Consider the following 16724-nt stretch of genomic DNA (forward strand, 5'->3'; position numbering starts at 1 on the left):
CCACCATTCGAGGCCTTCATCGAGGCATCCTTCCAGGCATCGTTTTTCTTCTCAGGACAGACCATCCTCCTCGAAGCCTCGATCTACTCCAACCTCGACCAGACCATCGACTCCTCTTTCGAGGTCTCCGATGCCGGACCTCGAGGATGTTCCGGTCTCGATTCCCTCGTCCATGTCACCAGGTTCCTTTGATGCTTTTTCCATGCCGAAGCTTCTTCTTTGACACAGGCTGCCTCAATGTTCTCGAGTCCTTCTCGAGGCAAAGCTTTGGCAGACAGCTATCTTTCTCGTCTTTCCTGCGACAGATGGCTGTAGACTTGGATATTCAATTGGATACTGGCTCCAAATATTCTAAGGAATATCTAGAAGTCATGCATCTTCCTCAACCTCCGGCAGAGTGTCTTAAGCTTCCACTTCATAAGCTTATGAATCAAACTTATGCTCGATGCATGGAGACACCTTTTTCCATACATGCTGTTCCAGGAAAATTGGACTCTAGGTATAAAACTGTACATTGCAAAGCGTTTGACAACTCACAGTTATCTCATCAATCTCTGCTTGTTGAATCCTCCTTGAAGAGATCCCATCCTTCCAAGGTCTATGCCACAGTTCCACCTGGAAGGGAGGGAAAAACTATGGACAAATTTGGACATTGCATCTACCAGAATGCTATGATGTCCACTAAAGTCCTCAATTATAATTTTTATTTCATCACTTATTTTGAATTTCTTCTTTCTCTTCTACCAAAGTTTTTGGCTTATTTGGATAACCAAATGCATTTTGAGTTTCAAGAAGTCATTGTTTCTTTCTCTCAATTACGTCTGCATCTCCTCCAATCATCTTATGATGCCTTCGAGTTATCTGCCCGAGCGGCTGCTTGCTCTGTGGCTATGCGTTGTCTTGCCTGGCTTCGTACCATTGACATGGACCCTAACCTTCAAGACCACTTAGCTAACATTCCTTGTCAAGGCAACGACCTCTTTGATGAATCCATCGAAGCAGCAACAAAGAAATTATCTGACCATGAAAAATCATTTGCTTCTATAGTCATACCTAAACCAAAGCCAGCTCCTGCCAAGTCTGCACGCCCTGCTGTTATCTATCAAAGGCGTTTTGCTCCTAAGCCAGCTCCTTAAATTCGCCCTCCTCTGAAAAAAACAACAACCTCAGAAGTAACAGAAACCCCAACCTTCTGCTGCACCTAAGGCTTCTCAGCCTTTTTGACTGTTTACAACAGAGCATAACCTCAACCGTTCTGTCTCTGTCTCTTTTTCCCCCTATAGGAGGTCGTCTCCATCATTTTTACAACCGATGGACGATAATTACATCCGAACTCTGGGTGCTTAAAATCATCAGGGAAGGGATACTCTCTTCATTTCACTCAGGTTCCACTGGAGCTTCCTCCAAGAGAGTATCCTTCCAGTCCATCCAGACCGGCCTTCTTCGTCAGGAAGCTCAAGCTCTGCTTCGTCTCTATGTCATCGAACCAGTTCCCTTGGAACAGCAGAACAGGGGGTTTTACTCCCGTTACTTCCTTGTTCCGAAGAAGACGGGTAATCTGCGACCCATTCTGGATCTCAGGGCTCTCAACAAATTTCTAGTCAAAGAAAAGTTTCAAATATTGTCCCTGGTATCCCTTTATCCACTTCTCGAGCAGAATGACTGGTTATGATCTCTGGATCTCAAGGAGGCCTACACTCATATCCCCATTCATCCGGCCTCTCATCAATACTTCAGATTTCGGGTGGGGAATCTGCACTATCAATACAGAGTACTACCCTTCAGCCTGGCCTCAATCTCTCAGAGTGTTCACCAAGTGCCTGGTTGTGGTAGCAGCAGCTCTAAGGAATCATGGTCTTCAGGTATTTCCCTACCTCGACGACTGGCTCATTAAAGATTCCACATCCCAAGGGGTTATTGTTGCGACCCAATGGACTACTTGGTTCCTACAAAGTTTGGGATTCGAAATCAACTTTCCCATATCTCAACTTCAGCCCTCTCAGAATCTACAATTCATTGGAGCTGTTCTGGACACTGTCTAACTCAGAGCATTCCTTCCACAACAACGTCTGGAAGCTCTTCTTCAACTCTGTCACACAGTGTCTTCCCGCTCTTCTATCTCAGCGAGACACATGATGGTACTTCTGGGTCACATGGCCTCCACAGTACACGTGACTCCTTTTGCCAAACTTCACCTCAGAATTCCTCAGTGGACCCTGGCATCTCAATGGACGCAAGTTTGTGACCCTCCTTCTCGACACATTTCAGTCATTCCTTCCTTGAAGAAGTCTCTTCGTTGGTGGATGCTCTCTTCCAATCTTTCCAGAGGCTTGCTTTTTCAAATGCCCCTCATCAGAAGGTTCTCACGACAGACTCTTCGACCTACACTTGGGGCGCTCATCTCAATGGTCTCCGTACTCAAGGCCTCTGGACCAGTACGGATCGTCAGTGTCATATCAATCAGTTGGAACTCAGAGCGATCCTCAAAGCTCTCCATGCTTTTCAACATCTGCTTCACGACACAGTAGTCCTCGTTCGAACGGACAACCAAGTCGCCATGTATTATGTCAACAAACAACGAGGGACAGGGTCTGCATCCCTTTGTCAAGAAGCTCTGGAGGTTTGGGACTGGGCAATCCTCCACAACACCTTCCTCAAACCTGTCTACATTCAAGGGGCAAAGTATTGCTTGGCGGACAACTTGAGTCATCTACTGCAACCTCACGAATGGACTCTCCATTCTTCACCTCTTCGCCACATTTTTTCACAGCGGGGAATGCCACAGATAGACCTCTTTGCAGCTCCCCACAACTACAAACTGCCTCAGTTCTGCTCCAGGATATACACTTCTCACCGCCTCGAGCAGATGCTTTTCTTCTGGAATGGACAAATCTTTTCCTTTATGCATTTCCTCCATTCCCTCTCATTCTCAAGACTCTGGTCAAGTTGAAGAACGATCATGCCACCATGATTCTAATCGCTCCTCGGTGGCCGAGGCAACCCTGGTACTCCCTTCTACTTCAACTCAGCAGCAGGGAGCTATACCTTCTACCAGTTTTTCCTTCTCTGCTTACACAAAGTCAAGGATCTCTGCTTCATCCCAACCTGCAGTCTCTACACCAGACAGCCTGGTACCTCTCAACATAACCCCTCTTCAGTTTTCTCAATCTGTAAGAGACGTTTTAGAAGCTTCTAGAAAGCTTACAACTAGACAATGCTATAATATAAAATGGACTACATTTTCTACATGGTGTTTTTCTCATCATAAGGAGCCTCACCATTCCTCCTTATCTTCTTTTTAGGACTATATTTTGCACTTATCCAATTCTGGCCTCAAGTCTACATCTATACAAATCCATCTCAGTGCAATTACGGCTTTCCATCAGCCTATTGAAGGGAAACCCCTCTCTGCTCATCCAGTGGTTTCCAGATTCATGACAGGACTTTTCAATGTCAAACCTCCTCTCAAATCGTCTCCTGTGGTTTGGGACCTCAATGTTGTCCTTAATCAACTCATGAAGCCTCCATTTGAAACAATTGATAAGGCTCATTCAAGTATCTCACTTGGAAAGTGATGTTTCTCATTGCCCTCACTTCTGCTCATCGAGTCAGTGAGCTGCAAGCTTTAGTTGCTGACCCACCATTCACGGTGTTCCATCATGACAAAGAGGTTCTTCGTACTCATCCTAAATTCCTCCCTAAAGTGGTCTCGGAATTTCATCTCAACCAATCCATCGTTCTTCCAGTGTTCTTTCCAAAGCTTCATTCTCACCCTGGAGAATCAGCCCTTTATACTCTGGATTGTAAACATGCTTTGGCCTTCTATTTGGAATGCACCAAACCACACAGAACTGCTCCTCAACTTTTTGTTTCCTTCGATCCAAATAAGTTGGAACATCTTATTTCTAAGCGTACTATCTCCAACTGGATGGCGGCTAGTATCTCATTCTGCTATGCCCAGGCTGGATTACCCCTTCACAGTAAAGTCACAGCCCATAACATCAGAGCAATGACAGCTTCAGTAGCTTTCCTCAGATCTACACCTATTGAGGAAATTTGTAAGGCTGCTACTTGGTCCTCGGTTCATACCTTCACTTCTCACTATTGTATAGATACTTTCTCCAGACGGGATGGACAGTTTGGACAAACAGTATTACAAAATTTATTCTCCTAAATTGCCAACACTCCCACCATCCCATTCTGGTTAGCTTGGAGTTCATCCATATGTGAGAATACCTGCCTGCTTGTCCTGGGATAAAGCACAGTTACTTACCGTAACAGGTGTTATCCAGGGACAGCAGGCAGCTGTTCTCACAACCCACCCATCTCCCCTGGTTGGCTTCTCTGCTAGCTATCTGAACTGAGGAGACGCGCCCTGCGCTGGGTGGGAAGGCACTCGCGCATGCACAGTGCGGGCGACTCGAAACTTTGAGTTTCTTCAAGCAAGTCTGCTTGTGAGGCGTCGGCATCCAGGCTCTGTCGATGACGTCACCCTTATGTGAGAACAGCTGCCTGCTGTCCCTGGATAACACCTGTTATGGTAAGTAACTGTGCTATCTAGTGAACCCTTCCACAAAGTCAGCTGGTAGGAGGGATACCCATTCCCTCCTGCCGGAACCCCCGAAGCTCCCCCCCTCCCGAATGTCCACGGCAGGAGGAATGCCAAATTCCTCCTGCTGCAATGGCAAACCCTCCCGATACAGTCCAAGGCAGGAGGAATGACCACTCCCTCCTGCCGCCAACCCCTCTAAGGCATCCCCCAGCAGGAGGGATGCCCACTCCCTTCTGCTGTTGACCCATCATCCTCCAAACCCAATCAAACACTCCCCGGCTCCACTTCCACTTCCTGACACTTCCCAACACCCCAAAATCCCCTTGACACTCCCTGACTCCACCCTGACAACTTCCTGACAGCCTCAAGATCCTACTACCACCCCTTGAATTCCCCCCGAATGCCTCCGTACCTTTATCTGATGGCCGGCAAGAGGGATGCTCACTGCCTCCTGCCACCAGGCCCGCCACTGCAAAATGATGAGCCTTCCCCTTCCCGGTACATTCTGGGATGCCCTGGGGAGGGGCCTATGGCCCTGATTGGCTCAGATGAGTAAGGCCTTTCCCATAGGGTCCAACCGGAGTCTTAGGCCTACTTCCCAGTGTTTCCTGGGATGTACTGGGAATGGCCTAAGACTCCAATTGTCCAGATACCTAAAACCCCTCCCCCTCTGGAGTCCACCTGCCTGCTGCTCTACTAGGACTGACCATCATACAGACAGGTATGTACTGTTTCATTCAAATGTTTGTGGGGTGGGAGGAGACCACTGACTACTGGGGTAGTGTGTGTGTGGGGCTTCATGCATCCAGTGCTCATATGGTTAATTTGGGTACCATTTTTGGCACTTATTCGTTATTAAAACAGGTCTGGCCCTAAACGCCCAAACTGTGCCCTGAGTGTTTTGTAGAATGTTTGATTATTGCTGTAAAACATTGTCATAAGTCCACCCTAGTCCCGCCCAAAATGCAACCCCTTGAAATATAGACAAACTATTGACAAATGACATAAAAATTCTAGAAAATAGGTTTTAAAAATGGTGATTTGGGCGTTTTAGTGATTAAAACGTCCAAGTGTCACTTTATGCCGTTTTTTGGACGTGTTTGTCTTTTTGACAATGAGCCCTTTGGAATGCACTGGATGTTTATTACATAATATGCTGTTCTTTTGTATGCGCACAGGCCTTATTTTAACATTGTCCATTCCATTTCTAAAATGTTTTTTTTTTTTAATAACTATTCTCAAATATTGTTTGTTTAAAAAAATATATATCTTTATTCATTTTTAACACTTTCAATAAGTGAAAATATAGAAAACATTTTGCACTTAAACAACACTTAATAACCTTACATGACTCAAACACCCCACCCCACCCATCAATTCATATTCAAATTATCCATTAATTTTCTGAACTTATAATAAGTGCACTATAACATATATGTCATAACCATTAACAATTGAACACTTATAAACATTCAGAAACTGTTATCAAAACCCCCAAAATACCCTCCCCCCCTCCCAAACCCTCATGAAAGATAAGAAATTAATTTAAAATCTATATTCCCACCCTCCCCTTCCCTGGATGTGCAAATAATATGTCAGCAAAAACAAAACTATAATAAATCTACAAAAGACATCAAATTTAATATTATGATAAAAAGCACAACTAAACTAGTGTGAATTGGTGCAATAAATATTGTTGGTGCCCTCATAACTTCTGGTACTGCTTCAACTCTGCCTTCAGGCCACTCTGGCACAATCCAGAGTTCCATAGCAATGAAAGGAGATATTCAGTAGCACTGCCCAAATAAGAATCACTGAATATCCCCTCCCGGTCTGTTCATTGTGATTTAACTGAATAAGCGTTCTACTTGGTTAAACCCATTGAGGTATTGTGCTCATAGGACCTGATATTCAGATTGTGAGAGTAAGCTGGGCTGACTCCCATGGTTGTTGCTGAACCCAGATATTCAATGCTGGGATGTCTCCAGTGAATATCTGGGCAGCTAAGTTTATAGCAGCCAAAAATAGATGAGCTATTTAAATGATCACTAAACTTATCTGGCCGGCACTTTAAATTTCAGCTATTCACTAGCTGCTAAGCGCTAATATATAGCAGCCATCTAGAACTGTGCCACTTAGCACTATTTAACCAGCCAGGAGCCATTTCTTGCTTTTTAAATAGCACTAAATATCAGGCAGCTTTTCTTTAATCTGACTGTACATGCCCCATACAAAAATGGCATTTGCTCATTTCAGGTGAAGGCTGAAAATGTTTCTGCGACATTTTTTTGTCTGTGTTAAATATTTTTTAAAAGTGACAGACCTTATTTCTAGTTCCCAGAAGGTGGTATCATCTGACATCCATGGATTGGAGGGGTCTGGTGACACAAGAAAAGGATCGTATTCCACATACTGTTCTGTGTAGGCTAATAAACTGGAAACAAAACCATTATACATTTCTCTTACTGTCAATTATATTATGAAAAGATTTTTTGAAAACAAATGCTGGATATCCCTAAGCTACTGCTTACATAACATTTACACCCCCCCACCCCCCTCTTATATAAAACCATAGTATGGTTTTTAGCGCCTGCCATGGTGGTAACAGCTGTGATGCTCATAGGAATTCTCTGGCACTAAAAACCACGCTACGGTTTTGTAAAAGGGAGGGTTATTTATTTAACACCTTTTAATATACTGTCAATCTCACAATACTGCCATCAATAACAAACTATTTGGCCTCCTTTTTATTGAGCCGTGGTCGCTGGCTGGTGAGGTAAATGCTCCAATGTTCATAGGAACTGAATAAGCATCAGAGCATTTACCTCACCGGCCAGCGCTAAAATGCTCTACTATGGCTTGATAAAAGGAGGCCTTTTTAATACAATTTTTCTCAGATAAAACAGTAAATATCAAAAATAAAAAAATATTAAAGTTTTTATAGCATTCACAAAATAAAAAAAACCCAAAAACACATTTACAATTTGTTCCCCAAAATTCCCCAAATCATTTTCTTTTGAAGTTCTATGTGTAAAGAATTCCATAACTGTGGAGCTGTAACTCAACAGGTCCTTGTTCTTATGTCTTCCCTGTGCTGTACAGAATTAACTGTCCTTCAGTGAATAAATTGCAGCAGACCATGCCATTTAATCACCTTAAATGTTTTACAAGTGATGGACATTAATATCTTGCTTGGGGCTATCATGATCTTGCCAATTTCTAGTTCCTATGCAGGTGGGGGTGGGGAGGGGAGCAATAATCAGACTGATTACATTAATAAAATGGCCCACGCTTTTTTACATGCAAGTTTCCATGACTAATCCAATCACAATACAGACACACTTTTGCTTGGATTATCCCTCCAGGATTAGAGGGGGCATAGTGATTTGTACCTGGTTTTTCTGTGAGCACTTCCTCCTTTAGAAATAACAGGCATAATTTATTAAAGTTTTGACTAATATTTCATATATATTATTGCAGGGGTTATCCTTGATAAAGCCTATTGGGTGAAAATGTTGAATACTTACCCCAAGCTGAATGGACTAAATAAAGATACGTGATATTTGATTGAGTTTTATATAAATGCCCATATATGGAGGATAGTATTTGCTATAAGAAGTATTAATTATAAATATGCAGTTTGTGACATAAAGGGTGGTGACGAAGTTGATTTGTACAGCTCTGACCTATGAGACCAGTTGAGGTCTTACTGGCACTAGCTGATGCCTATAAGAAATTCAAAATATGTAGATTCTGGAGATTTGATATGGATTACGTATACTACATGCTCTAAGGATAGAAATTATATTAAGAGCCAGGTTGTAAAGTGATCGTATTATGGACAAGCATATTTCATTCTGTACAGATCATATAGAGGTAATAGAAGCCATTGACAAAGAAAGTGCCCAAAGTAGCTGAACTATTATGAAAGTCAGTGTTAGTATGCCTTGTTAAACATTACCTTTTGTATAAAGTATATTCCAAAAATACAGAATAAGATCACAGATGTTTCTTTCCCATTTTCATGATCTTGTGTCAGGCAACTGGAACCCAAGACATAGGAGTTCTGATTTCCAATGCCTACATCATTATGAAACCTTGGCTGAAGAGCGCGCCCAAAGGATTCTTAGCCTTTAAAAAAAACACATTCAGGTCAAAGCCCTAAAGCATTTTTCTAGATGGTGGCAATATAGCCATATCACACCAGTCATTGTACATGGCTTGTCGTGCCATTGGGACTTGCGCGCATCAGAGAAACTGATAGGATTGCTGTCAGTAGTTTCACTACCGGCAGGGCCTCTCAAGGCAGACAGGTTTTAGTGGAGATGACAGACTAATGATGTACCACCCATCTGGGCAGCAGCAGATGAACAGTGTTGAAGGCGGAGGATCACATTTGATGCAACAGTGGCAACATTTAATTTATACTGCACAGAAGAAAGACTCGGCAACCCACTTCTGTATTCTGCCAAGAAAACTTGATGATGAGACAAAGAATTGACGTATAGTGCTGGAAGATGGTTCCCTAGGTCAGAAGGCACTCACCATGCTACTAGGGAAGAGCTGATCATCACCCAGATTATGCCCAGTGTTTGTGAAGCTGACAGATCAAAGCCACCAGGCCATCCTGATGCTGATGTTGCTGGACAGAAAAGGGAGATGAGAAGCTGTAAAGATATTTTTAACATAGGACATGGAACGTACAAAGCATGAATCAAGGAAAACTGGAAATTGTTAAAGATCAAATGGGAATTCACAAAATTGGATTTGATAAGGATTGGCGAACTTAAATGGACAGGACAGGGCCATTTTCAATCAAATGCGCATTGGATCTGCTACTCTGGTCATGAAACACACAGGAAAAATGGTGTGGCATTCATCCTCAATAATAAGCTTTCAAAGATGATACTAAAGTACAATATGAAGAGAGACTGTCAGAGGAAGCAACAAACTTCAAGTCGTTCTTCAGATACGTCAAGGGGAAGCAACCGGCAAGAGAAGAAGTGGGACCATTGGATGATGGAGACAGAAAGGGAGTAGTAAAAGAAGAGAAAGAGATAACTGACAGGTTAAATGAGTTCTTCACGTCAGTCTTCACGATGGAGAATACAACCAACATTCCGGAACCCGAGAGATCGTAATAGGAGACCAAGATGATAAGCTGGTCAATTTAGAGGTAAGCCAAGAAGATATACTCAGGCAGATAGACAGACTAAAGAGCGACAAATCGCCAGGTCCGGATGGCATTCACCCAAGGGTACTCAAGGAACTAAAAAACGAAATAGCGGAGCCACTTCGACAGATATACAACCTATCCTTAAAAACCGGAGAGATCCCGCAGGATTGGAAAATAGCAAATGTCACGCCCATCTTCAAGAAGGGCTCAAGGGGCGACCCAGGAAACTACAGGCCGGTGAGCCTGACCTCAGTCCCGGGAAAGATGATGGAGGCACTGATTAAAGACAGCATCTGTGAACACATCGAAAAAAATGGGCAGCTAAAACCGAGTCAACATGGCTTCTGCAAGGGTAGGTCATGCCTCACAAACTTATTGTACTTCTTTGAGGGGGTGAACAGCCAGGTGGATAAAGGGGAATCTATAGACATCATTTACCTTGACTTCCAAAAAGCCTTCAACAAGGTACCACACGAGAGACTGCTTAAGATGATATGGAACCACGGGGTGCAAGGGGAGGTCCACCGATGGATCAAAAACTGGCTGGCAAACAGGAAGCAGAGGGTTGGCGTAAAGGGCTATTACTCAGACTGGAAAGGGGTCACGAGCAGAGTACCGCAGGGGTCGGTGCTAGGACCGCTCCTGTTCAATATCTACATAAACGACCTAGAGGCGGGAACCAAGTGTGAGGTCATTAAATTTGCAGATGACACCAAACTATACAGCAGGGCTCAAACCAGGGAAGATTGCGAAGATCTCCAAAAGGATCTAACGCAGCTGGAAAAGTGGGCCAAAAAATGGCAAATGAGCTTCAACATAGGGAAATGCAAGGTCATGCACATGGGGAAAAAGAACCAGATGTTCACATACAAAATGGGGGGAACACCACTAGGGGTCAGTAACCTGGAGAGAGACCTGGGAGTGATGGTAGACGCAACACTGAAGGCATCGGCGTAGTGCGCCACAGCCTCAAGGAAAGCAAACAGAATGTTGGGTATCATTAAGAAGGGTATTACGACCAGGACGAAGGAAGTCAACATGCCGCTGTATCGTGCAATAGTGCGGCCGCATCTGGAGAACTGTGTCCAGTACTGGTCGCTGTACCTCAAGAAGGACATGGCAGTACTTGAGGGAGTAGAGAAAAGCAACTAAACTGATAAAGGGAATGGAAAATCTCCAATATACTGACAGATTGAAGCAGTTGGGACTTTTCTCCCTGGAAAAGCGGAGACTTAGAGAAGACATGATAGAAACCTTCAAGATCCTGAAGGGCATAGAAAATGTAGACAGGGACAGATTTTTCAAATTATGGGGCACCACAAGTACAAGGGGGCACTCGGAGAAATTGAAAGGGGACAGGTTTAGAACAAACGCTAGGAAGTTCTTTTTCACTCAGAGGGTGATGGATACATGGAACGCGCTTCCAGAGGCTGTTGTAGACAAGAAAACATTAAATGGTTTCAAAGAAGGTTTGGATAGATTCCTAGAAGAAAAAGGGATTGAAGGGTATAGATAGGTATAGACCACTACTCAGGCAATGGGCCTGATGGGCCACCGCGGGAGCGGACCGCTGGGCAGGATGGACCTATGGTCTGCCTCAGCGGAGGCAACTTCTTATGTTCTTATGTTATCAGTGATAGAGTCAAGTCAATCCGTCTACAGGGAAAGCCGATCAATGGCACCTTGATCCAAGCATATGCTCTGAAAGACTCAGAAGGTGAGGATGTGGAATTGTTCTATGAACAACTTCAAAATGAAATAGATCAAACGTCGAAACAAGATCTACTGTTTATTATGGGGGACTTCAAAGCAAAAGTAGAAAGTACACCTGAAGATGCAGTGATTGGAAAGCACAGCAAAGGCGAAAGAAATTAAGTTGGTAACAACTTAGTACACTTGCAAAATGAATATGCATTTTCAACACCACAAACGTCGTCAGCACACATGGATCTCTCCAAATGGCATGTATCAAAATCAAATTGACTACATAAGCACAGGACAGACATGGAAATCTGCAGTTTTGACTGCAAGGACTGTGTAGAACCCAAGGAAATCTGAACAATTCTGCTCTGTTTCTTAAACAACCATGTCCAATGCTGGATATAAAACTGTTTTCTGGTTCACCTTTAATATGACATTCTATTGATTAAAGAGACCCGATATAGTTATATAAAATTTGGGCAAGTACTTAACTAACTCTTTGTTAAACTGAGGGCTTAAAGCCACATTGCATGGCTCTTGGTTTATATGCCAATATCAACACAGCATGGAGCTGTAGCTTGTGCTAATACCCTAAAAAGCAGTTTTATGTCCAGCATTGGACATGGTTGTTTAAAAAACAGAGCAGAGTTGTTCAGATTTCCTTGGGTTTTACGCAGTCAAACTATTTTGCATGATGCCTATGTTAAAAAGTAAAATGGTAATCTATTAGCAAAATAAATATATATTAGAGACCATTTAAAGAAAATCAAAAATGAACATCGACTCTAGATTTACTCATTCAATCATAATACTTATTTAAATTAATTAATTAATTAAGTTATAATTAATTTAGATTTTAGCTAAATAAATAAATTAATTTAAATAAGTATTATGATTGAATGAGTAAATCTAGAGTCGATGTTCATTTTTGATTTTCTTTAAGTGATCTCTAATATATATTTATTTTGCTAATAGATTACCATTTTACTTTTTAACATAGGTATCATTAGGCGTTCCAAGGTATTGGATAGCACCTCCACTTATGGGTCCTTTTATCAAGGCGCGGTAGAGGTTTAATGCGCAGAATACTGCGCGTTATACCGCCTGCCGCATTAGTCGCTAATGCCTCCATTGAGATGTTCGTTTTTTGGTTTGCCGCAGGGGGTTAGCGTGTGATTAAATGTCCGACGCGCTAACCCCACTAGCACACCTCGATAAAAGGAGCCCTTAGGCATTCTAAGAGTTTGGCACTAAATTCTTAAATTGCTTAATTTTATTTATTTTTTAAATGTCTGAAAACCAACGTGGTCAGTTACCATGCCAATTAAACCAATTAAAAAAAGTTAAGTTCAGCACGGATCCCAAACTTAGATATCACTAAGCAGCTGTGATTAGTGCACACAGCAGCTCCTAAATAGGGCACCATTTATAGAATATGGCTGTTGGGGTATGCAAGATTTGGTGAGCTGATCAGCTTATTTACATGGTAGGGAGAGAGGGACATCACAGACCAGAGGAGAAAGAAGGACTTGATGGTAACTGAGAATGTGGATTAGTACAGGGGAATGTGATAAAGAAATAAAAAAATCCAGGGAAGAGAGTCCAGATACTTGGGATTATATTACATTACATTAGGGATTTCTATTCCGCCATTACCTTGCGGATCAAGGCGGATTACAAAAAAGTTAAAGAGGGTGTTTTACAATGATAAATCATGTGATCTAGGGTGCCCACAGCATTTACACAAGACCAGCATTTGTTTGAAATGGAAGGCCATACTTTGGACAATTTGAGTGGTGTCCAATCTTTTGCCATTGTTATATATGGGTCGAATGCCCTACAGAAACGACTGTTGGATAAATATGAAGCCCGATTACTCAAATGCTTAACTCTTACTGCACTCAAAACTATTCTGTCTCATTGGAAAGACTTTTCGGCTATACATTATAATTCTTATTGGAATACTGTATGCTTGTTATCCAAATTTGAACTAATCACTGCTGATAAGACTAATTCTTGCTCTACGTATCATAAGGTATGGCCTCCTGTATTGGATTATTGCAAATCAGTCTAATTTGCTATGCCAATAATGTTGAATGTAAATGCCAAATGATCTGCTGAGTTATTGCTTTGGCGATTGACTATCCTTAGTGATAATCCACGTTGGAACGAATGATGTGAGCCGGAGGAACTTTAGCATGGCCACACTGACTGACCAGTTCAGGGTCCTGGGATGAAAGCTGAAGCGGAGTACCCAGAGGATAGCATTCTCAGAGATCCTGCCTGTACCGAGAGCAGATGCAAAGAGGCAGGCAGACCTCCAGGCTGTGAATGCATGGTTGAGGAGATGGTGCCAGGAGGAGGGCTTCCACTTTGTGAGGAACTGGACGTCCTTCTGGGGAAAGAGCAAGCTCTACCGGCGGGACGGCCTGCACCTGAGCACAGCGGGAACTAGACTACTGGCAGCCAATGTGAGGAAGGAGATCGAGAGGGCTTTAAACTGAGGAGAGGAGGAAAGCCGACAGCTGATCTGATGTTGACGCTTCGGACAACAGTATCCAGAACAGATGCTGAACGGGCTGACTGCAAGGAGGAAGTAGAGGGACTGGTGGATCTTATGATCAGACAGCGAGGGAAACATCAGGTAAAGGGAGCTTGCTGGGAGGAGACTAAGGGGCATGGAGACACAGGGGGACTGGGTGGCACGAGGGAGAAAGCTGAGGACAATATAGGGGTGCCACAAGGCGAGGGGGATCAAACAGAGGCTCAAGGGATGATAGCCCAGGAGGGGGCCGGTAGGGCTAGAAAACCCAGAGGAAAAGCGGGGAAGTGGGGTGGCGGGAATGTGGGGAAGCCGAAAGCTACGAGGGTAAAGGCTGAGGGCAAAGCAGAAGCACAGGGAACAGGAGAACTGCCCGAAATTCAAGGGGAGGCGGCCCAGGTAAATGCGGAGGTGGAGGAAAAATGACGGGACCTGCGGTGCTTATACGCAAATGCAAGAAGCCTCATGGCCAAGATGGGTGAACTAGAAGTCGTGGCCAAGGGGGAGGACCTGGATATAATTGGAATTACAGAAATCTGGTGGACAGAGGAGAATCAATGGGATGTGGCGCTGCTGGGGTACAAGCTCTACAGGAGGGACAGGACACACAAGAAGGGGGGAGGCATAGCACTATATATAAAGGACTCTATCTACTCGGATATGGCAATGAAGGCAGAGGGGCTGGAATCGCTATGGGTCAAATTGCCAGGAAACAAGGGTGCAGGCATAAAACTGGGGCTGTACTATCGCCCGCCTGGTATGCCAGAAGGAGTCGGACACAACTTGGAAGCTGAACTGAGACAGGAATGCAGGACTGGAAGTGTAACAGTGATGGGGGACTTCAACTACCCGGGGATAGACTGGAGTACGGGTCACTCCAACTGCACTAGGGAAACAGGATTTGTAGAAGCTGTGAGGGACTGCTTCATGGAGCAACTAGTCACGGCACCAACGCGAGGGGGTGCTACTCTTGACCTCATCCTAAACGGATTAGGGGGGCCTGCAAGAGGGGTAGAAGTGGGAGGACCACTAGGCAACAGTGACCACAACGCGATCAGATTCACATTAGAAAGGGGGACACCCATAGTAAGGAGGACCGCAACAACTGCGCTCAACTTCAGGAAAGGGAACTATGTTGCTTTGAGGGAAATGGTGGGGAGGAAGCTCAGAAACATCTTTAGGATGGAGACTGTAGGAAGCGCCTGGACCCTATTCAGGGACACCCTGCAGGAAGCACAAAAAATGTACGTCCCCAGTTTCAGGAAAGGCTGCAAGAACAAGCGGTCAAAGGACCCGGTTTGGATGTCAACTGAAGTAAAGAGGGCAATAAATGACAAAAAAGTATCCTTCCGGAGATGGAAAAAGGACCCAACGGAGGAAAATCACCAGACGCACAGGAAATGCCAAAAGGAATGCCACCGAGAGGTTAGAAAATCAAAAGGGGAATACAAAGAGGGGCTGGCCAGGGAGGCGAAAAACTTCAAGGCATTCTTCAGTTACGTAAAGGGGAAGCGACCAGTGAGAGAGGAGGTGGGGCCGTTGGACGATGGGGACGGGAAGGGAGTGATTAAGGAGGATAAAGAGGTAGCTGAGAGGTTGAACACGTTCTTCTCGTCGGTTTTCACGGACTCAGAGGAGCTCATGAGTGGGGAACAGGCCGAAAAATTGGAGCACATAGAGGTAAGTAAGGAGGATGTCCTCAAACAGATAGACAGGTTAAAATGCGGCAAATCACCGGGCCCGGATGGGATTCACCCAAGGGTTCTGAAGGAACTAAGACAAGAAAAAGCGGGCACAATCCAGCATGTTTGCAACCTATCCTTGAAAACTGGAGAGGTACCAGAGGACTGGAAATTGGCGAATGTCACACCTATCTTCAAGAAGGGATCGAGGGGTGACCCCGGGAACTACAGGCCGGTGAGCCTGACTTCAATTATAGGGAAGATGGTGGAAGCTATGATCAAGGACGGCATTTGCGAGCACATCTAGAGAAATGGTTTACTGAGAACAAGCCAGCACGGATTCTGTAAGGGAAAGTCGTGCTTAACGAACCTTCTGTACTTCTTTGAGGGAATAAGCAGTCGGGTGGACAATGGGGAACCCACAGACATCATTTACCTCGATTTTCAAAAGGCTTTCGACAAGGTGCCACATGAAAGGCTGCTTAGGAAGCTGTGGAACCACGGGGTGGGAGGGGATGTGCACAGATGGATCAAGCACTGGTTGTCGGGTAGACTGCAGAGGGTCGGAGTAAAGGGCCAATATTCTGACTGGCGGGGAGTCACGAGCGGTGTGCCACAGGGATCGGTGCTGGGGCCATTACTCTTCAACATATTTATCAATGACCTGGAAAAGGAGGCAAAGTGCGAAGTTATAAAATTTGCAGATGATACCAAACTGTGCGGCAGAGTTAGGTCCAGGAAGGAGTGTGAGGACCTGCAAAGGGACCTGGAGAAGCTGGAAGACTGGGCAAACAAATGGCAAATGCGCTTTAACATGGAAAAATGCAAGGTCATGCATATAGGGAAAAAGAACCCGTTGTTCAACTACAAATTGGGGTGGGGCATTGTTGGGAGACAGCAGACTTGAGAGAGACTTGGGTGTGCTGGTGGATGCATCACTGAAGCCATCTGCACAGTGCGCAGCAGCCTCGAAAAAAGCCAACAGGATGCTGGGCATCATAAAGAGGGGCATAACAAGCAGGACGCGGGAAGTCATCATGTCATTGTATCGAGCGATGGTGCGTCCACATC

At 44.3% G+C, this 16724-nt stretch overlaps 1 protein-coding gene across 2 annotated transcripts in view; it reads right to left on the bottom strand.

Moving 5' to 3' along the window:
- RGS7 (regulator of G protein signaling 7) overlaps positions 1-16724 on the bottom strand; it is a 495704-nt gene that overhangs the window by 21946 nt on the left and 457034 nt on the right. For both annotated transcript variants that reach the window (XM_033939445.1, XM_033939446.1), the window contains exon 12: positions 6876-6986. In XM_033939445.1, coding sequence (XP_033795336.1) covers positions 6876-6986 — 111 coding nt within the window. The remainder of the gene's footprint in view (positions 1-6875; positions 6987-16724) is intronic.

Source organism: Geotrypetes seraphini, chromosome 3 (assembly GCF_902459505.1).
Source record: "Geotrypetes seraphini chromosome 3, aGeoSer1.1, whole genome shotgun sequence".
Classification (NCBI taxonomy): Eukaryota; Metazoa; Chordata; class Amphibia; order Gymnophiona; family Dermophiidae; genus Geotrypetes; species Geotrypetes seraphini.